Genomic DNA, 24,201 nt, shown 5'->3' with positions numbered 1-24,201 from the left:
CTGACATAGCTACTGTTACTATTTTCTGCAGCTCGTCTTAGCCTGCATTGTCGTAGGACAATATGCGCTCGTTAAAGTCGTCATGCGTGTAAATGTATTACAATATATTATAATTATTATATAGTAACATTTTTAAATTAGTCACTCGTCGTATCATAGCCATACCACATCGAGAACGGCAGATCACTTCTCGACGATTCAGCGTTGTCAGTTTTCTACGACGAGACTCGAGGTGCAGTCGAAAACTCGTTATAACGTTAACAATTATAATTATACTAACATTTAACGACGACTTAATCTATCCGGGATGCACTACCTTTAAGGGTAACTATGTGTGCGGTGAATGACACGCGTGTGGGTAGGAGTGGAAAGTGCGTTAACCTCGCGTGCTGAGTATAATATGATTATTATATGAATAAGGAACTATAAGTTGTATGGTGCGTGTTCCACGAGTTTTTCAGGCCGCAACAGTCGTACTATAATATAATATATTATTATACCTAGCTACTGTTATTTCTTCACGATATACTGACCGTCCGACCCAATTGCGAATATAAACGTAACAACTAATAAATAGATATATTATATTATACGTTAATCTGGGTGAGAGGGGGGGGGGTAAGATGAAATTTCAGCGTAAAACTTTTCAACCAGTCCGAGTTAACGCCACTGATCAACGACACGTGGCGGTCAATCCAACGTCGGCGGGCCGCGCAATAATTAATGACCGGATGGACGTGACGGACCAACGCCACCGCCGCCGCCGCAAGTTAAAAGTTTGTGCGATTTTTTTATTTTAATGAAAATATAAATAATATATGCAGCAGGTATATAACACAGATAGGTAGTTTATAGGTATACATACTTTCGTACCTACGAATATAATATGTGTATGTATATAGTGACAGCGATGGTTTCTGACGTTTAATGTCCGAAAACTTTTTTTATTTTTTTCGTTTTGTTTTGGGTTCTCCACGATCCTCCCTTCTCCCGTGGGACTTGACGGAAAGCTCTCGTACACTATTCCCTGTATGTGTGTGTGTGTGTGGACGAGGCCGTTGCCGTCAATGTCACGGCCGACGGCGTGCATACAAGGCAAACCGCGGGGAAAAATTGCCTGTTTTTCACTGGAAACGGCTCTCCGGGGACGACCCCGAAACGGTATATACGTCAGCGTAATTTCCCGAAACTTTTCATCCCCCCTGAACCCCCCAATTCTGTCCGTGACGCGCACCGTCGACCTTCTCCGTCCCCGGGGTACACTTTCTTCGCCCGCGCCAACGCTTGTCCTCCTGCTGCAGGTACGGACGGCTACCACGTGTCCGAGATCAATTCATTTCGAGGAGCTCGAGCCAGCTAGCCAGTATTTATATAGATAATATATATATGTATATATATATATATATATATATATATAGACCGTGTGCCTCATTCACCCGCCGTACCTATAATAGTTCCGAGATCCGGTGATACGGCCATCAAGCGCCGTACTCATGTTCCCGCAGCAGCTATACTTATTTCCGTCTGAGAACATATTTTACCATTTATATATTATATAGCCATACCTCTATACATACATATTATGTATAGGTATATCGTATATCTACAACACGTTATAACAACAACAACAACAATAATAATAATAATAATATGATCCCACGAGGGTGGCTGCGGACCGATCGCAACTAGTTTTATTGCACGCACGTCCAAACCCGAGATGATAACGGCCGTGTGTTATTTACACGATTCGTAAACATTGACGTCGACGTCCAACAGTGGAAGCCAATATATGGGTCGAGTGAACCCGATACGAATCGAGAACTTATTTTTCTCTTAATAGTATTACTCGTCTGTGAAACGCGCGACAGTAGCTGATAACGCACACAACATCACCGGTCGGCATTTCAAAACAATACCAGCCAGTATTTGCTAATTGCTGATTCCGACTACAACTATCGACCAAACAGAAGCTCATACCGCTTGAGGATAAATTAATATCAAACAATAATGATGTGCACTAATTACTGGCTGTATTGTCACCACATGATATCCACAATGATATAAAATATTTTCTTCGAAAATCGAAAAACTGTCAACCCCTTGATAAATATGAAATTATTATAATCATTATCATAATATTACTGAATAAAATTATTGATGTATGGATATTTTTTTAGCTTAATAAACCCATCAACTGTCATAAAACTAAATTATCTGTTTAAATATCAATAATTATAGTCAAAAGCATGAGCCAACACTCAACAGTTTTTTATAACTTTAAATTCGATTTTTTTATAGTTCTCTGAAAAACTTTTATAAAAAAAATGTCTTGTATTATTGTTACTTCATAATAGTGATAAGAATATAAAACACCTATCTACACTGTTATTTTCATCATCTCATCTATTCGTAGCAGTAAACCTTCTTCCGCTGACTTACAGTCCACACTTCCATCATTTCCTCCCAACCATACCTAATTCGGCCAAACTATTCTTAATTCATTTCCACGCTTCCTTTTGAAAATTAAAGCCGTACACGTATTCTTTTGCTGCAGGTCAGCTAATTTTTCTGGTCCAACCTCGTTACACAACCAACACATTATTCCAAGCTCCAACAGAATTTTCCGTTCAACCACACAATTACAAGGGTATAAACAATCCCAAGAATATAATACGTCGCAACTATACGTACAACAGTTTCTATGTACAGACCGTTTTATTAATTACCTATTTCATATAGAAACATTTCATAAGTGCCGAACAATGAAAGCACTTCGTATCCGCAAACTAAATTATTATAATATAGATATTTATTATATTTTTATAAGTACATTTTTTCTATTTTGATCTTACGTATATATATTTTATGTACATTGCAGTAGTATTTAAATCATGAGGCTTATTTTTTCGGAAATATACTGAACAAGAAGCATTCAAATTTTATAACATATTAATATTATATCATATAAAAATGTATCAACTGTTGCATGATACTGTTATAATATTATATTGCTTGTCTATAATATTTAAGATGAGTATTATAACATTACATCTTTCATATTTTAATTGCTTCTCGTAATGCCAATTTTTGAACGAGTTGGTTAAAAATGTTCAAAAGAAAATTATTTAGTTTAACAAAAGCCACTATATAAGGAAGATTTTAAGTTTAACATAATTGAGTTTGGTACGCTGTAACGGTTCGTTCATCTGCAGGAGAATTTCACAAGACGATGTACGTGCGAGAACAGAAAATACAATATATAACGTAAAATATACATGTATACGCTTTAAGCTCGCGATTTTATTTAGTCTAAAAATCGAAGATATTATAATATTATATTGAATATATTACTTTATATTGACGCATTATTTTCCAAACAGCATCGCCCGGAATGTACCCAAGTTTTTCATATACTGTCTAAAGTTTTAACTATTTTTTCTTGACATCGATCCCTGAAGTTATATCGATACTTAATTAACAAAGCCCAAATTTCTTTAAGGAGTATTGGTTTAATATATTAATAATAATAAACAAATTTTTACTGATAACCTTTGAGATGGATTGAAATTGTCAGAAAAAACCTCAGCCATAAAGCAATATAGAAAATAAATATAGATTTCTACGCTTTCACTAAGAAAATGAAATGAATCTCATAGCTACTGGATCTTAAGATTGTATTCATTTCACCAACAATGAAAAAAACTCTTGTGTTCTTAAGTTGTTTCAAACTTAAATTAAAAAAAAAAAATCTTTACTCAATAAACATAAAGCTCATCGATAAATATAATAAGACTCTTGTGTAAACCATAAAAAAAAGTTAGTATTGTATTGCTACTTTAATAATACAAAACAATGTTATTCTTTGTGTATTAGTAATTATTAACAAACTTCAGTGTTTTTTTTTTTTATTTCAAATTTTTCAAAACTTATCGAAAAATTATATTTTCACTAAATAAATAATATTTTTCTACATTATTTCATAAATAAGAAATCAGAAATCAAGATTTGAGAATGTGATGAGTTAATATTACCTATATTATAATATCACAGTACCACCAAATAGCAAAGTTTACGTTACCCACCTATTTATTTCATTTATATTATTGTTATGTTTAACATTATATTCTTTATTATGTTTATTTTTATAATATTTCTAATATTATTTAAATTGATTAACCACATTTCAAAATTTAAGTGTTACAGTAATCAGCATCAATTTTTCAACCGACCCTATACTTCTATCTACGTTGAGAATTTAACTACTCTCATTCGATAACTTAAATCCTTCCATAGGGTGAATAAAAAATCACGTTTTTGAATTATATATGTATACAAACATTATAAAATGCTATTAAGGGCATTATAATATGTGGGTACTAAAAAAATAATAAATATTCTAATTCTTAGAATGAGTAAGTCTAATATACTATAAAATATGTTATGTAAAATTGAAAATCAATTTAATGAAACTTTTTGAATGAAAAAAACGACAAAAAATAAATAAATATATAGTACATAATGATCATGACGTCTTAAATCACTTATAAGATTAAAAAAAATATTATTATCTTTCATATTAAATATGAAAATACTTTGATACAACCATAAACCATGCCACACAAAACCTTATAGAATAGAATAAATAATTTGCATAAAAATATGAAGTTCAACATGGATCGTCAAAATGGTGATCACGTTTTACCGTTATAGCAAAAAACAGTATATAATATAGTATGGGGGTAAATATATTGTTGAGCTTATACATTGAAATGTTAAAATTTCACGTTGAAATTCCAAGATCAAGCGCCGCAGAAATATGTAATAAATAATAGCTTTCAAGTTGAGACTGAGAAAAACATTCACAACCGGAATTTTTGCTTCTAAAGCTATAAGCGCATACAATTTATATCCCTGATAGAATAAGATTCGTATTTATATTTATTTTCATTAAATAAACAATGTTATAGCCGGTGACTTTCATAAAAGTTATATTGTAATAAAATAAAATGTAATAGAAGACTATATAAAAATGAATTATTCAATTAATAATTTATTATAATATAGTCTTCGATATTTAAATCAGTTTTAAAAGAAACAAATTAAAGTATAAATACCAAAGAAACATTGCTTATAGTTTTTCTAAGGATAATAGATTGATTATTTGTGTTCTAAAGTGTTTAAAAAACTCATATTAAATTATTTTAAAATATACATAAAAAATGGATCAATGTTATTTTATTTTGATTGAAATCATCCTAATATACCTAAAAAATGGCTAGCAAATCATCATTATACTATAAAAATATTAATTAAAATAAATTCAAACAATTAACAACTAAAGATACAATTTTATTTTATTTATTTTATTTTTTTTTTTTAACATATTTATTTTTAATTCACTTCATAGTATATTACAAATGTATGTCAACGACGAATTCTAATTTAATGGTTAAATGTTTAAGCTTTTTATTTGTAATATAACCTATACCATATTTTTATTAAGTAAATTTCGAAATCAAATACTTTTTATTTTTTAACATATTATTGACAATAGACAAAAATTGAACGCAAAAACTAACAGTGTAATGATAATAATAAACAAAAATACTTCTCCTATTTTCATTACATACATAGAAATTTTCAAAATAAGTATTCGACTAAATTTGTAGAATTAAAAATATTGGTAGCCATTGCTTTTTGTTTTTTTGTACTTTAATTGTATTTATCTGTACTGTGGAAAGATTCACAGAATACTCCATTCTTTCATTACCTATTTAAATATGGTATAATTATACTATGGTTTTCTCGCATTGGGTTTTTGTCGCACTGCGGACACTATCTATAAGCCATATATACTTTTGATTATTTTCGTAATTGCATTTTTTTTTTTTTAATCTCTGTTATACTCGAGTTGTTTAATGTCCAATTTCATACTTAAATTAAAATATATTTTTTAGATCATTAATAACTACGAGTTATTGCAGTTGTTATGATTTTTATAAATTTCAATTAAATTTACATTTCATTATAAATTAAAATAATTTTGTTGTCTTCATACACATCATTCTATTCACCCTGGTACGTTATTATTGTAAAGAAACATCATTGAAAATTATCATCATTTTCATATACGATCACATTGTAGTTTACAATGGGACGACCCTCTCGCGGGATCCATTGGAGTATGTCGTACACGTCATTTTCAATATGACAATGCTCACGGTAAAACTGCAGCAGTAATTGATTTTAATACCTTCTCCTTCTGAAAAATGATTCGTCATTATGTTTCGAGAAGTTTTTACTCATTTTTGACCATTTCGGATTAATAACAACGACCGTGTTTGTCATAGGTGGGTACTCATCACACGTCTCATGTTTTTTAGCACTTCCAGAAGTGCATCCAATTCAACACGTTCTAATTTGTATGGCATGTTTTTTTCTATGCATCAGGGTCATCACAATACAGTAATTTGTCGGCCATTGTTGTTTTAATTATTGTTGTATATACATTCATTTATATTATAATACAGGGTGGTTCTTCTCTTTTGTTGAACGAATACAATTTTTCACAACAATGTTTGTGTTTTTACATAATTTAAAACACTACACCATATCATTTAATTAGAAAAGATCAATAACGTATGTGTATAATAAATAAATAACAATAGTTTGTTTAAGTATTTTTTATTTATTTTAGAGATGGTAGTCCATTATATTTAATTTTAATAGTTTATATGATACATCAAATATATTCAAAAAAAAACGATGTATCAAATAAATTGAATGAATATTATTAAATATTGTTTAATATATTATTTGTTTTCATATTTCTATATGTATTTTATTTTCACGATACAAAAATATGTTGTTTTACGTCTTTAGCAAACAACAGAACATAAAAGCTCTGTACAAAGTTAGATTTTTATAAACAGAATTAATATACGTATAATATATGATTTTACGTTTTTTTTGTTTTTTTTTTTTCTTATAATACTCATACAATTAATCCCAGTATAACTTCCGGATATTATTTAGTTAACAATCTCAAATTATTCAAATATCTATTATGGGTATTAAATTTTATATTTTTTTTCATCTTTTGCTTGCTCAATATTTTAAGATCACAAGATATCAAAGAACAATATAGAAAAGACAATTTTAGTATAATAATAATAATTGTTTACCTTTCAAATAATACTCGTATTTTGCAATAACTTTTTAAAGTTACACCGTGTGTGGTTAATAAATTACATGCATTACAATATTATAAATAGATGATATTTTTTTTGTTTTTACGAAAACATATTGCATTTTAATTGAAATAATTAGAAGATAATAATTTAATTCCTAATTATATCGCCATATATCGACATATTATTATATATATTAACCGTTTGATTGTAAAATTAAATGATATTACTGAATTCCATACATATTATTACTCTCGCTGTTTTTCACAACACTTCTATGTGGTCTAAGTTGTAAAATTTATATCAAAATAAATATACATATTATACCATAACAATATAATATATTTTATATTATTAGTACATTTCCCACATATCTTAAACAATAATTTCATCATATTGTTGGATGAAAAAAAAAATAGACAATATCGAATAGAAAAATATTGTAATTTAATATTTAATTTTAGGTATGAAGTAAAGTATGAAAAAATTAAGTAATTATAAAATACTCAAGAAATTGTTCTTTTTTTCAATAACCTTTGGAAACTGCAGTGGCTATTGGAAGGTTATAATGATAATATTATAATATTATAATGAGCTACTTTTATTATATCGTACTATATAAAATGCGATAAGAAACATTAATATAATATAATATAATTTATTTATAATACCTATTATAACTTAGCCTTTACTATTTTACTTTTGAATAACGCGTATAGAACTTGAATGAAAATACGGTTTGAAAATACAATCTTAAAGATTATCGTATTATTTAACAGTTAAAATACGTCTAATTCAGTTTAAGCACCTACACAGTTTTACAAAAAAGAATATAGGAAATAAATAATTTTAATTTGTAATATTTATGATTTTGTATTTTTTCCCCTGCAGACTGGACTACAATTTACTATAGGTACACAATACCTCCAAGTGTAATTCGTGTAAACTACTTTTTGTTTTACAAACAAAAAGAAATACTGGAAATCTCTAGAGAGACTCAAATCTAATGTTTTTCTTCTTATACCAGGTTAAATGTAGGTATACAATACCCAGACACAATTTAACTAGCAATAAATCAAATTGGACGCTTACAGTTCTCCACTGAGTTCACCTTCTATGAATTATATATTGTACGTGCGCTGTATACTTATCCATAGATAAAAATATTATTATATGTGTACGGCTATTTTTTTTTTTTTTTTGCTAAAATAACTTAATAAGTCTTGTTACATGTGCAGTGTTATAAAACAAAATATAAACATACTGAGGTCTATGTTATACCTACTCTATGACGAAAAAAAGATTGAATCGATATTCAGACGAATACAAAAATATTATTACAATGGAATTTGTAGAATAATAATATCACAAAATATATTATAGAATTCTTTTAATCTGTGATATTACCACATGAATGATATTATAATATACCTGATTGTAATTTCATACTTCCACTTAACGTTAGACCGACTGAGAATAATTTGACTCCATCGGTGAAGCTCAGGTGTGCACGTGAGGATAGTATTATATACAGTGTTGTTATTGCATTAAATATACCTATAGACTTAATCGATTGAAACCGAAGAAAACAATGCATTTTGTTTGCCGTCCATAACGGTTATTTAACACTAAATAAAACTCGTTGAAATTTAATTGAATCATATGGATTACGTGAACCATAATATTAAGCGAATCTATATGTAGGTATACGTAGATAGGTACTATTATTAAGTGTTAGTAGTGTCACGCGAATACAGGTCGAACGCATTTCACATCTTTATTATTATTTTTATTTTTTGTCACGATTTATTTTATTTTTTACGTGGTCATTACTTCGCACCCGCCCTAGAGGATACTTCAAAACTGACGTTATGTATCTCCGCAGTATCCGTACACAGATAGTATATTATAATATCATGAACAAAATTTTTTTTTTAATTCGTACGCTGATGTGATGGTTATTAAAATTTGCACAATTTTCCGCCACTTTCCCGTAAACACTATACACTGAGTTTAATTCACAAATCACGCCCCAGAATTTTATCCCATACCCTGTAATTTCAATAATAATATAAACATCAATATTATGTTCAAAATGATCGTCTCCTTAAAAATGTACACTAAAAATGGATGATTTTAATTTGAAAACAGTATTTTGTATAAAAATCGAAGTGTTCATAAAAATATGGTCAAAATAGGTATAGTTATCAAATCTTAAAATCATAATTTAAGAATTTTCTTCGCTAGTTGAAAAACAACGGGGATGAGCATGATTGTGAACCATCCTGCATAATATGCAATATACATATAGGCACGCATAATATGCCATCTCTCCGTAATTTCGATTTTCGTTTGCTTTACCGTTGGAATCTATACGAAATCTGCACGCTCCGGTATTTTATAATGGAATTTTTCGAAATTGCAGTTTACTTATTCCATTATCTGCTGTAGCACCCCTCGTTTATATTATATTTATATTGTTTTTCTATATTTAATATATATAGTGTACACATTTTTCCGTTTCCCCCACCGTCCCCGCCGCCGTTATTCCTCGTCAAAATGGCTTCTACTCGAACAGCGCATACACGAATGATAAATGACGGAGCTGGTAATATCGAACAAGACTTCATTTCACGGTCCACGGCATTTTCCTTTGGGGAGAAAAAGCGGTGGTTGCGGTGGTGCAGGCGGCTGTGATGGCGGCAAATTTGTCACAAAACGATTAGAAAACAGCTTGTGCGAGCATTGTTTGACCTTCCCCTCCTCCTATACGAAGGTATCGCGAGGTAATATACCATATATAGGTAGGTATAATAATGGTATACATATATTATTATATATATACTCCTCCGAAGCAACTCGGCTGCCTCCGTAGTCGGTGGCTGGAAATTATGATTAATTTCTTCGTCCCCACACCACCGTCGACGTCGTTGGTATTTTTGACCGTTAATATTCGTCTTTGCATTGTATTCGCTGCTTAATGGGTATACGGGCCCTGCTCCGACGGCGCTTAATGGACACCACCACCACGGTGCTCTATGATAATGATTTGAGGGCACGCGCATTGTCCTCATCATCATTATACCTGTAAACCTACACCTCCGTGCAATATAATTATTATTATTATTTCGTCCGCGGGGTGGAATAAAAAAGGATGGACAAAAAAAAACAAAACAAAAAAGAGAGTATTTAATTTTTTAGTACACAAATTGTTGCGGACATTTTTCCACAAACCAAATACGAGGGGCTTCGCACCCCGTACCCGCGTGCCCGGTAGTTTTTCATCACTTCCGTTCGCGGAATCCCGGAAACCCAAGCGCAGCGGTCGTCCGAGTGTATACGGTACGTGCACGTTTGGCTATTCGCCACCGAAGTACAATGCAAATCCGCGCGATATCGCTTTGAATTATTACTGCCTATCCCGTCATTCGCGCACCGTTCCACCAACAACGGATCTCGTCCGACTAAAACCAGGAAACTTCATTGTCAATATCATAATATATATTATGATTATATTATTATTATACATAATATTATATAAATATGTAATAAGCAGTAAGCACCTATTATGTATACATCGACGGAAGTTATTACATTATATTATCATTGTCTTTGTTTCGCAGTGGTTTTTTACGTTTTGTTTCCATGGGTAAATATATTTTTGTTTTTTTGTTTACTATACAAATTATTATAACGACAGTAAAATACACACAACAATATTCAACACTAGAGCTAGACCAAATATAGTATCAGTATATCACTGTTGTACTTATAGGCACTAATGCTCAATGATTTCAACCACACAAAACATTTGCCTTTGAGCGTGCCAGCGTTGCGATGTGGAGCTATAAGTACAATAACAATAATATATCGTAATGCGTTTCGCTGCGCTTTAAATTTTTATGTACGCTGTACCTAATTGCAAAGCTATTAGTAGAAATATTCTAAAAGTAACTATCGTACAGTTTTTTGACGTATACAGATGATGACACAATAATAGCTTTGAGTGTAGTTTTGTACATAAAATATGGAATTTTTTTATCGAACACTGAACAGTAAACATTTAAAAACAATGGTTAAAATTAGCTAGGTACAATATATGGAACTTACGTATATTATAACAAATATACAAATAATTTTTTTTTTTATTTGCAATTATTACAGATTATTACTATATATTAATTTTTAATTAATCTTTATAGAAATTTGACTGTAATGATTCATTATCTAACCTAACCTAACCTACCGTATACTTATTTTGTTAGTTGCTTCAATGTGTGATCTCAAAATATGTTTTTGTAGTTATAATTGGATGTGATAGTAGTTATTTTTATTTCATCTAAATATATTTCGATCCAGTCAGGCCATATCACAGAGTTTATTATTATAACGATAAACATAAAATATATTATGAAAAAACAATAAAGTTAATAGCAATTTATTTTTATTTTAAACCTCAATTGCTTGTAACGTTATTCATTAATAGTAATTAAATACTTTTAATTTAAAGTGACCAACTGTCAATCCCAATAACGACTAAATTTTACCATCATACTCCAACTCGAATGGCATAAATTACGAAACATAAATAATGATTATAAACTTTGTTTAGTTGAAATAAAACTAAATTTGAATCGCTTATTGCTCTCAAATATATATTAAGGAGCTTTAAATCGAATATTAAATATAATATTTTGGTTGCAATTTACAGCGATTTGTCAAAATAAAATGTCGTTTTCGATATTTTGAAATGACAATGGAGCAACATCATCGAGAATACATTAGGAATTCATCGTTTAATGATTAATTAAACGGAATAATTAATTTCAAAACAAAATATACCTAGGTTATATGTAATAAAAGCTTTTGTCCACCGATAATGATATTGTCATTGTTAAACATGTTATTTTTTTATTATTCACATTAGGTATAATGCAGAACATAATAATAATATTATGTTAAACTGATGTGCTTTAATAATTAATACTTGTAATTTTACTCTTATACATATACTGTATAATCTTTTTCATTCGAAATTAATTTGTTATTTCGTATTTATTATATCTATTTCTATTATTATTATTAATATTAACCATCGGTTATGTAACGTACTAATTGTAATATATAAGTGTAAAACTACAACGAAATCGAGTATAGATTTTAATATAGTAATTTACAGGATTCATATAAATTAGGATTTCAATATTTAACTTTGTACATACTGACGTTTTTGACGGCATTAGATCTAGTAATAGATAGGTACTTAAACTTCTTTGGTCTTATATTTTACTTTTAAGATGCTAATATTATGATGATATTATAGAATGAAAAAAATATTTGGTATAAAGAATATGGTAAACATGGTAAACATGCAAAATATTATAAATTGATGTTGATCCATAATTTGTGTGTTATAATTTATGAAAAAAAAATTACGTACAATAATCAGATTATGATATGTGTTAATAAACGTACAACTCATGGTGATTATATAAACAACTAAAACAACTATCCAAAATTGTGATTTAATTAAATTATCGACAACTGAAATAGTGTTAGAAAAGAATAAAGTATAATATTCATAAGATGTGTTTTAATAAAGCTATTTTTTCCTTGTTATGTTTAAAATCTATCATGCCTAAGTGCTTTCGCTTAGAACAAATCATCAATTCACAATATTGAAAGAAAACAGAAAATTAATTTGACAATTTTATAATATAATTTTCACAAATTATTGCTCAGAAAAAGTTTGAATTCTTCGTAAATCAAATTATAATATAACACCATTGTTCAACATCATTCGACATCTGTTGTTGATTTCTTATATAAGTTTAGAACACAAAATTTTGTCCATCACAAATAAATATAATAATAATAATAATATAATTTTGTATTCAATGAATACTTAAAAGTCAGGAATCATTATAATTAATCAATTATTTCTATATATTAACATTGATTCGATTACAATATTTTTTTTTTTTACTTCTATTTGTTTCTTACTACTATTTTTGGTTTAAATTTAATGTTTAATCCGTCTCTCCTTACATATTTTAACCAAACAGTAAAAGTATAAATCCAGAGCGCCCTATAAATATTTGATGTTATAATAAATTATGAACATTTTAGTATTTAACATATAAAATATACACGCACATTTACAACATACGTTTGAAGTTTTAACATACAAATCATGATTAAGTACTTTTTGCTTTCATAGACAGCAAAAGTGACCGGACCTTTTTGTTATCATATAGTTCCCAAAGGAGACCAAGAGAGCTGAAGGGTCAGTATTTGGTAAATGAAATCCCTATGGAACTTCCTTGGTATCCAGCAATATATATATATATATATATTATCATGTTCCTTTTATTTCTAGCTTCTTATCAAGAATTAGGATGCAAGATTAGATTTGTTTATCCTTTTCTACATTCTTCTTCGACCGTGCTTATCTGCATGCAGTTTCCTTTACAACACTATAACGTATTATAGATTAAACTCTATGAGTATAAAATAACTTAAAGTTACATATTGTATGTACACTGTACAGTGTATATATATATATATATTATATATATATATATTATGTGTGATTCCAAAAATTCGTATACATTTTTTCAATCGTATTTGATTTATTTTTTTAACTTTTATCAATGTTTCTCAGAATTGGTTTTAAAAACTACTCACATAAAATAAACATGATACACCGACATGGAGTCGTCTAACCATTATTTGAAATGCAATTTATATAAAACAGGATAGTAGGTAGTTATGTTATTATAAATTTTAATCTATGGTTGTAATAAAATAAAGTAAACATTAAATGTTAACATTTTCAAGTCTAAGAAATAAAATTTAAAATCATTTGATAATAACCATAAACAGACATCATATTTGAAAAAGTGTATCATATATAAGTTGTATATTATAAAAAATTTTAGATCATATTTTTCCAAAATCGTATTATTATTCAAATTGAATTTACTTTCAATGAAATATTATATTTGTTTCTCAGCAATTGTATTATCAATAATTTTGATGTAAACTGCAGGTTGCAATAAATTGTATATTAATTGTTAATATTATTTTATATACTTACGAATAAACTGATTACTATGATAAAACGAGAAATTGTTTATTTAAATTAAGTACTTATATTATATGGATAATTTTTTTATTTTACTCATCACTATTTTTTCCTTTAATATTATATTTATTCTAAGTAGCTTTATGTTAAGTCCATATTTTCAAATTTCTGATATTTTTTGTACTATTTTCAGTGTCCAACAAAGCGTCCTTTCAAATGAAAACTTCCATATTCATACAAATTATATATCGGATGATTTTATTGATAACTTTTATGTATAATAGTATTCTAAGGGGTCTTAGTTATTATAAAATATAAAAGTGAGATAATAATCTTCTAAAATATTTTTTCAAAAATATAAACTATTCCTTATAATATGTAATATTATATAAGTCTCACAAATCTGTATACATATATCTATTATTTGGTCATCGTTCTACCAAGCACAATAATTTATTGATACATAATCACAGAAGTCGGAATGATATAACACGATAAGTAATAATTAAAACTAATAATCAACAAAAAATGCTACAAAAAACAATTATGATATAAGCCATTTCTTTGTAAAATTTTTAAATTAATGAAAAATAAATTATAAAATTTTAAACAAAATATTAATTATTAATAACAATATTTAATTAACATATTGTCGGGTGATGGAATGTTGGAACAAAACACTTGTAATCAGATTGAGTACAGTAGATTATAATATTATTACTATTATTGTGATGAGTTTTAGACTCTGATTTTTAATTAATGAGCCAAATACCTACTTAATACACTTAATGAATAAAAGTGTAAAAAAAGTCATTATGTTATTTTTACTGTAAACTGTTTTTATATTAATATTAATTGTTTTGATACCTTGTATATATTCTGTCTCACATTTACTAATTGTGCCTAAGGTATAGATTGTAAATTTCTTTTATAAATAAAAAAAAAAAAAAAAAAAAAAAAAAAAATGTTATTTTTATAGCACCAATATTTTCTATGCAAGATATCATGACCTAAAAGTCAGTTTTTAAGTTTCAGCAATTTATAAGGATTATAATAATAATTGATATTCAATATAAAGTATGCTTTTTATTTATAATGTTAATTTGTATTTTATTTTATTTATTATTTTTTTGTTTATTATTATTTTTAATCCAGTAATCGAACAATATGTAAATGAACACGTTTTACAATAAGCATAAGCGCTGGTTGTGATTTATAAGAAAAATATTGGACAAAATTTAAATTAAATTAACATCATTTCACTTAAACGTCTTGTGTAAATTGACCATTAATTGATGGAACGTGATAGACAATTCAATATCATTAGATAAATTTTTAATTGTTTGTAAAATGTTCTATTTTATTTATAAAATTTTTTTATAGTAATTATTCAACGGTGTTTGATTTTTAAAATGATTTTTGTGTAATTTGTTTTAACATTTAATACCTTACAACATTGTGTTTAGTTTCATTACATTTTTTTTTATTTAATTTGTTCTATAAATCTCAAACCACTGTCTAAAAATAACAATTATAAAAATAATATAACAATATAAAATACTTAATCTATGTTTCCTGTGTATATCGCATAAACATAACAAATATACATATAATAATATTTTTACATTAGGGTATTATTAATATTTGAAAATAATATTAAATAAATAAAGCTTTCTAAATTTTTTAGATTTTTAAAATCGTCTTCATACTTTTTAGTTTTTTTAAATTTAATTTTTTTCAAAAAAATATTGAATATACATGCTGATGGATTTATTACCTATCAAAAACAATTTTATTACTTATAAGTAAATAAAATATTTGATTATTAAAACAATCTTACTTACTTAACATTTTAGTAATGATTAAAACATAGCCGCAATATTAAATTAGAGAAAATCATTTAAAACTATTTTAGACTTACTTATCTTCAGTTATTCATCTTGATCCTTCTCTACCGAATTGTAAAATGTGTTTGTACGTATGTATTTATATTTATGCGATATAGAAGACATAGAAGACACAATTTATGTCTTTTGTTCGTGATCTCGACCATAATGCCACCCCCGACTCCACCCTTATTCCCTTAAAACGAAACGTAAACAACACGTTTTTTGGACAAAACACGACCATGCAGTACATATAGTAGAATACAAGACTATAATGTATGATGGAGTTTTAGAGACTGTGACCAGTTTAAGGGAACGGCTGTGAACCTTTAGGGTGATATGTATAATAATAAATCCCGAATTACCGTTGTCCTAGTCGTTGGACTGTAGATAGGGTGAACAATCATGGGCCAGTATGATGGGCGGGAGGCCGGATACGTTTCTCGCCGGACCCACCACTACTACTACCGCGATCGTCCGAGTACATAAAAGGTCAAACAGGCGCAAAAAGTAAAGGATATAGGGTGGGAAAAGTGAACAGGAACTACGGCACTTTAAATCCCAACAAATAAGAGGCGGAGAGGGAGACACATACCGATTTATATTGCCTAGAGGCCTTTTTCTTCATCACCGCCGACTCTGTTGTACTTATCATAAAGGCGCGCGCGGATATCCGACACGACGGCTAATGTATTCAACTGAAAGAAAAAAGAAATTTGGAGATTTTTTCTTTTTATTTCCCTTCATCAAAGCACCTCCTACGACAAAAAGGATATATTTATGTATTAAGTGACTTTAAAGGTGATTTTTTCGTACCTTAAGATATATTTTCCCTTCTTTCTCCAATTCAACTTTTTAAACCCATTGTTTCCATCATTAATGATTTTGGAAAGCATTGTTCGTGGAAAAATAGTATTTCTTAAAAGCTAATAGAATAAATTATTTTACGATTTATCGCTTAATGCAATATAAGTATACCTAACTTTTTTTTCAAATATATTTAATTTTGAACAAATTATTCCTTCGGAAAACTGTTGTGAGAAATCGATTTAGACAATGAATGGTTTAATTGGACAAAATAAAATGTAATTTTAATTTGTATTTATACATTTTACAGCAACAACTTTTTTATTCCTGGATTTATATTACGCGAAAGATGGTGCGAAATTAATGATAAAAACATATAATTGACTATGAACACTCCAAACAATTATTTGACAAAACATTTTTTATGAACATAAATGTTATATATCGAGGTTAGGTTAGGTTATTAATATATATAATTCTCAAATTAATGGTAAGGCTTGAAAAATTAAGTATAAAAACTACAGTAAAATCGAAGTGTATAAATTAGTGTTCATCATTAGATACTCACAATACCTAAATAATTACTGACAAAATGATAACATTGGACAAATATTTTATTTTTCATTTTTCTTTAACATTTATTAGTGCTATAAGTTATAATTAATAAATCAATTCAATTCAATTTCTTTGTTAATTACATTTACATAAATACTGTGATAAAGTGTAGTAATAATTGTGGAAATTTTAATTTGAATAAATTATTATCACCTAACGCCTTTATAGTCATGATGCAATTACTATAATCGCATACAGATAAGTACTTAATACTTAATAATATCTGTTTGATGACGATCGGAACGAATTCGAAATATTATTCGTACCTGCAATCTACATAATGAGAGAGCATCATCCGATCGTATGACCTAGTATACGGTAATTTTTCTCCAACGAAAATTTCCTCAATCCGTACAAAATATACATAGGATACAGCTAAAAGCTACCAACGACGTGGTGGATAGTAACGGTGGGGATAAACCAATATGGGTTTTATGTGGTAGTTTGGCCCAGAACGGCGGGGTAGTATCGTCTCCCTCCCGAAGAGCAACCGTGTCTAAAAAGCGAGCGTCATGACATTTGAACCCGCACAGCCCCTCCGGGCATTATCAAAGGATAAAAAAGTGCAAAAGAGTTTTGAGGAGAAATATTCGATATAAAAGTTCAGCTGTGGTGTCGTAAATCATGAAGTATCGTGACTAAATAGACGTTTGCGCTCGTGTGAAGCCCAAAAACGGTACTATACAGCCACTACGCTGTGTGTAGGTACTGCGCGGCGGTAAAATATTGCTGGCGAGATAATGGGAAATGTTTTGACACACGAGTTCTGCGTGGATGATAAATCTGAGTTAAAGTTAAAATTTGTGTCAGGTAAAATTTGTTCTCCCTACCCGTGCAATGCGACTACAGTCAATCTAATTGATACAGAGATTATCCACGGTCGGTTCGAGATAACAAACACACAAAATTATTGCGTACCTCTCTATTATACCTACGCACGCATTATTTATGGAAAAATATTTATTCATGAGATAAAGTTTTGCGCTCGGATATCGACGGACGCAATCTTTGAATCCAACATAGTTATATAAATAATACAATCGGTTCAATAAAATATATATTATTATCTTTAATTCAAAAGATTAAGCAAACATCGAATAAGATATGTATCTATCATTGAATATCGAGTATCATTCGGGTAACATATTACTTTTATTATTATACAGTTGTTATCCAAATATTCTACTACTTTAACATAATATTACAGTTATAGGGTAGAGTTAAAGTATATACATGCTGGTATTGCACAATAATATTGGTATTTTCTACTACCTATGTGGCTATATTATTGTAATACAAATATCGATTTTTGTTATGCACGTTGAAGTCTAACGAAAAAGTGAAAACAAGGTAGCAATTATTTATAAAAAACATCATCAGTTATAAATAGAATATAATAATAAATTATAAATAAAATGTTTGACGATATAATATTATAAACATGAGAAAGTACCAAATTATGTATTTTATGATATATTTTAGCTTTGAAAATGTAAGTAGGTATAATGATAAACATTACAATGTGATCTATAAAATATTTTTTCATGATTATTTAAACAAGCCAAGTAGGTTTTACATAGATAAAAAAAATTACAAAGAGTGTTATGGTTCTAAAAATCAAGTTTAGTTAGGGTTAAACCGATTATATATAATGACATTCATAAGAGCCGATACCATGTCAAGAAATGTATGAAATATTTATTGTTTGATCATGAAATGTATTATTTTAACAATATTATTAAGGTCAGTATGTGATATGGAGCTAAAAAATAAAAATCTTTATTTGAGTATATTTAGGCACTCTTCAGTGGTGTGCCATATGTGCGTGTGTGTGTTTGGATAAAGGATGACATATTGTTATGGATTTTATTAGGTTTACTACGTCGTTATATTATATTCGAAGGATAAATTTTATTTTATTTTTTGACAAAAACCATTGTCATACCACGAAATAATAATAGAATAGGTCTTATCTTTGTGATTCAGGCGGCGCCTCAGAAATCTGACGAGTCCAGTTGTCATTTCCTGCGAAATAACCAATTGCAGTCGTAACCACGACACCGCGTGTGTTTTGTGCAGTTTTCGATAAATTCCTGACACAATGATATACCAACTCATCAAACTTATAATTTTTATTATTATTATTAATATACCGTGAATTATACATATCTATATTGGTTTTTTTCTCGAAAATCCCGTCGGCACGGCTTTTGTTTTAATGTCGGGATTATTTTTGCATAAAAACTAAAGCGACCATGATAATTATTGCTATGCTCCCCGGTATAGCTACGTTTCGTTGTTATGTTAGTTATTATATATTTATACTTTTTTTCTGTTTTTTTTTAGTTATACATTTTTATATTGCTGTTTTTCCATGCATGTAGAACAGCTATATAGAACAGGGCCATTTCAGCCTCGCAGGAGGGATGACTATAAATTAACGAGGATTTCGCTGGGCTCATTCCCATTCAATTTTCTAAAACACAACACCCCCTGCTCTCTTCCGTTAGTGTCAGGTCTCTTTGTTTTATTATTATTTTGCCTTTATATATATTATATATATATAATATATAAATTGTACCTACATATATTTTATTCACGTTATTTTATATCCATAGTGACCTTTCCTGCGAAATTTATAAACACTGTTTTTGAAAAAACTTGATAATAATATGAAGTCTATAAATATGTTTTAATCGATCGTCACTATCATGATCTGAGCGCATACGGGATATTTTATAGCCACAGAATATGATAGTAGAATATAATATCAATAGTTTGTGGAAAAATGTATGAAACGATATGGTATAGAAACTCTATTTAAATTCAATGATACGTGCCTCTCTTAAGAACCACCATCAGTGACGTATAATAATTAATAAACACTTGAACTCAGCGCAAAGCTATTTTTACATACCGATCTAGACATAGAACCGAAAATACTAGTAGTCGAATAGCCTATCCTGCTTTGATTCACGCTTGATTCGACACTCAAGCTTAGCCTTTATCGTTCCATTTTTTGACTTACGAAATATGGACCAATCCGCTATATCAAACTTGAAAGGAAATATTCACACACTGATTTTCTCTCTTCAGCTCGTAACACAAGTGTTTAAAGATTTGGGGGCCAATCCCCGTGGTTATCTGAAAGATGGTATTTTTACATGAACTGTACTTTTTTTTTTTTATTGTAAAACAAAACAAAACAGTTAAATATCATAGAGGTAATATTATATTCAGAAATTTAACTATTTGATAAATAACAAGTTTTAACATGGAACAGAATTGAACAGTTTCAAGTTTCAAAAAAAAAATTGGAAATTCCTATTTAAATAATTATTGAATAACAGTATAATTAGAAAAGGGTTAAAGTTTAAAACAAGCAAAAATCTTAGTTACTATGAATTTTAAAGTATTATAATTACCAGCTTAAACTTGTAATGGCCTCAACCCTTTAAAATATTTATTACCTAATGGTTAACATAACGATTTAAACTTTGAGACCAATATATTATGATGGTAAAATTTTAAAACATTATTTTTAAATATTTTAAGTTGCTGCCATGTAAAACTAAGCGTTAAAAAATATTAAATATTGTATAAGCACTTACACTATATGTATGTATTGAATGGAACTATATTTAATATTTATTAAAATTTTAAATATGTACAAAAACCATAATATGTGGGAACTATTGTATTTGGCATGTTCTAGATAAATACTTTTGAAATTTATCATAGTTAATCAAGAACTTTCTGCATATTGTATCCAGATTGCACAAAGCTTTTTACAGAAAAGGTTATCTTTGAACATTCATTAATAAGACCATAAATATGATTATCTACCTAGTATTATATGGTTGGTTACAAATGTTCTAATGATTATAAACGATATTATAATATGGTGATATTTATTTTATCACTTTGGTGTAATTTATGTTTATAAATTAATGGAAAATAGAAGGTTGTTTTGATTTTATAATCCGTTATTTAACTGTATTTCGTATAAATTAATTCCAGCGATTTATGATACGTACCAACTCAAACAATAACACATATAATTTAAACTAATATGTTAGTGATATAATAATAATATTAATAGTAATAGTAATATAATACCACCATTCGCCGATTGTACGTAAAACACAAAATACACTTTAGTGACATTTAATTCTGCTCAAAATATCTTGGTATATAGTGTTTACTCAACAAAGCTTAAGAGTAAAATCAAATACAAATCAACTAGAAATGGATACGAAACTCAAACACATACCTACAGCCAAAGCTAACATTATGTATAATAATGGTAATAACATTTTATTGTTTAATTCGTTTTAAGTTATGAGATTTTTAACCGATATTCGTGTTTAATTAAAGCCCATTATGAATATAGCATACGATATACGAAATCAAAGAAGCGCAACTCAAAGTGTATCCCTATAGTACTTAACACTAGTTACTTGTCTATAGATAAATAGTAATTAAATTAAATTTCGAATATCGATCGTTTTTGTAGTTATTTTAATTGCATATCGCAATCATTGTTAATCAATTAACTAAATACTGCAGATATGCACTTATAAGTTCATTACATAATTCTATTGTTTTATAGTTAGTATATTATATTATATTATTTCAACTATTACATTTTTATAATATTACTTATTATCAACCATATTAGAATTGCAATGACATTGTCAGCAACTAACTAAACATAAATAAAGTAAATCGCTTTTAAAATATTAAATAATTGCTTAGCGTTTTAAACATAAAAAAATATTACATTTTTAATTTTCTATAAAAATAAAATAATTTTTAATTTTTAAATTGTCTGTTAAAATAAAAATAAAAACTATAGGTACATTTAAGTATAAAATATATTTATAGCAACTCAATTTTAATAACTTTTGGCATCCCATGCATACTTCTATAACTGGATGATAAACTTAGAAATTCTTTTAAAAAATTACATTAAAAGATTATTCACTCATTAAAATATGTATTTATAATACTTTATTTTACCTTTACTATTGTGTTATAAATTACTTTTACATCGTATTACCTCTTTACTAAATAGCAATATTGTCTTTGGGCGTGAGTCAACTTTAACATTCACCTTCAATTTCAATAATCAATACTAAATTAATTGAATGATTCATAATACTCGATGTCAATATGGGTAGGAATTATAAAATATATTTAAATAAGACTATATATGAATGTAAAACACAATTTGAAAAACGCACGTCATAGTCTTATACATATTATTATATTTACTATAGTTTTTATGGTTCGATGCGAATCGATAAACATATAATTATTATATTGTCCATATCTGTTCTCGATCGAATAATACAATATTTATCACGATGGTTTTACAGACGTATTGCTCTTGAAACCCCGCGGGAACAATTTACGATACCGAATTGTAACCATCTGCTCGCAGTGTTCATTACCCGATCAGCCGTTCGGAGTTTAAATCATAAATTCAACCGAGATAGGTACTCGAATAGGCGATTCAAATCCCGACATAATTTCACGTGACGACGACGGAGAATTCGGTGTATACATAGGCCGGAGCATCTGTTCGAGTTTTTGACAACATAAGGATGGAGGTGGTGGTGGCTGTTGTAGTGATGGTGGAGTGGATGGGTGGGCGTAACTGCGGTTTTTTACTCTTGTTATTATTTCGTCGAGCCGCACCGAAGTCTCGCAAACGGCCTGCGGTGGCCAAATACGAACACAAACGCAAACAAGCCACTGACTGCGGCAGTAGACAATGGTGATGGTTTGGAAACGGGTGTCGTTGTTAAAACGGTTTTCGTCGTCGCCACTGACGAAAGTGCAGTAACATCCCGGGGGAACGACAGCGACGACGAAGATGACGACGATGGTAGCGGGCTTGCCAAGTCCTATCGGTTATCCGGGCCGACCGAACCGATGTCGCAGGGATGAGGACGTTAAAAACAAACGTGGTTAATGCGTGCTGTTTGGCATTCCACCGGCATCGGGAGGAGGTGGCGACGAGAGAATGAGAGAGAGAGAGAGAGAGAGAGTAATAGCTGCTCGAAAACCCCGGACATTTTTCACGAAACGCCAAATGGAAACCATTCATTTCCGAGCCAGAGTTGGTGCGTTTACGGGCTCGTGCGTTACGTTATGGGATAGGGGATGTTGTGACTGTGGAGAGAACACAGTGGTGGTGGGGCGAGGGGATTAACCGCGGGGTACTTTCGAGGTGGGTAAATAATACGCCGTTTAATGTGATACATCTCTATATACGAGCACAGTGCAATATACAATATGCGAACTGCATCGAGCAGTGTACTGAAATACCATCGTATACCGCGAATTAATAGATAAGAACTGCTGCACTGGTTTACTGCAATAAGTCGAACGCAATAATAACATATTGTATCGACGAGCGATACACGACGAAGGATTTAATATAACAGGTATTATACTTAAAACACGTCGTCCCTTAAAATGTTGATAATTATTTAAATCAATTTTTATTCAGAATCTTCTTCTTCTTCTTCTTCTTCCAGTGCCGTAATCGTTATCAAACGTCGGCAATCATGTTAGCTATTTGATCTCTATTCACGGCTGTTCTGAA

The 24,201-nt window shown here is 29.1% G+C and overlaps 2 protein-coding genes across 2 annotated transcripts in view; one reads left to right on the top strand and one right to left on the bottom strand.

Moving 5' to 3' along the window:
• Positions 1–24,201, bottom strand: part of Sema2a (Semaphorin 2a) — a 384,224-nt gene that overhangs the window by 325,161 nt on the left and 34,862 nt on the right. The gene's annotated exons all lie outside the window — the stretch shown is intronic.
• LOC107164061 (alpha-galactosidase MYORG) overlaps positions 609–24,201 on the top strand; it is a 91,867-nt gene continuing 68,274 nt past the window's right edge. The window contains exon 1 of the mRNA XM_089225339.1: positions 609–776. Coding sequence (XP_089081465.1) covers positions 624–776 — 153 coding nt within the window. The 5' untranslated portion in view covers positions 609–623. The remainder of the gene's footprint in view (positions 777–24,201) is intronic.

Source organism: Diuraphis noxia, unplaced genomic scaffold (genome assembly GCF_037042655.1).
Source record: "Diuraphis noxia isolate RWA-SAM2 unplaced genomic scaffold, SU_Dnox_SAM2 contig0004, whole genome shotgun sequence".
Lineage (NCBI taxonomy): Eukaryota > Metazoa > Arthropoda > Insecta > Hemiptera > Aphididae > Diuraphis > Diuraphis noxia.
The sequence above is the reverse complement of the archived record's forward strand: the minus strand, read 5'-3'. Positions and strand labels throughout refer to the sequence as shown.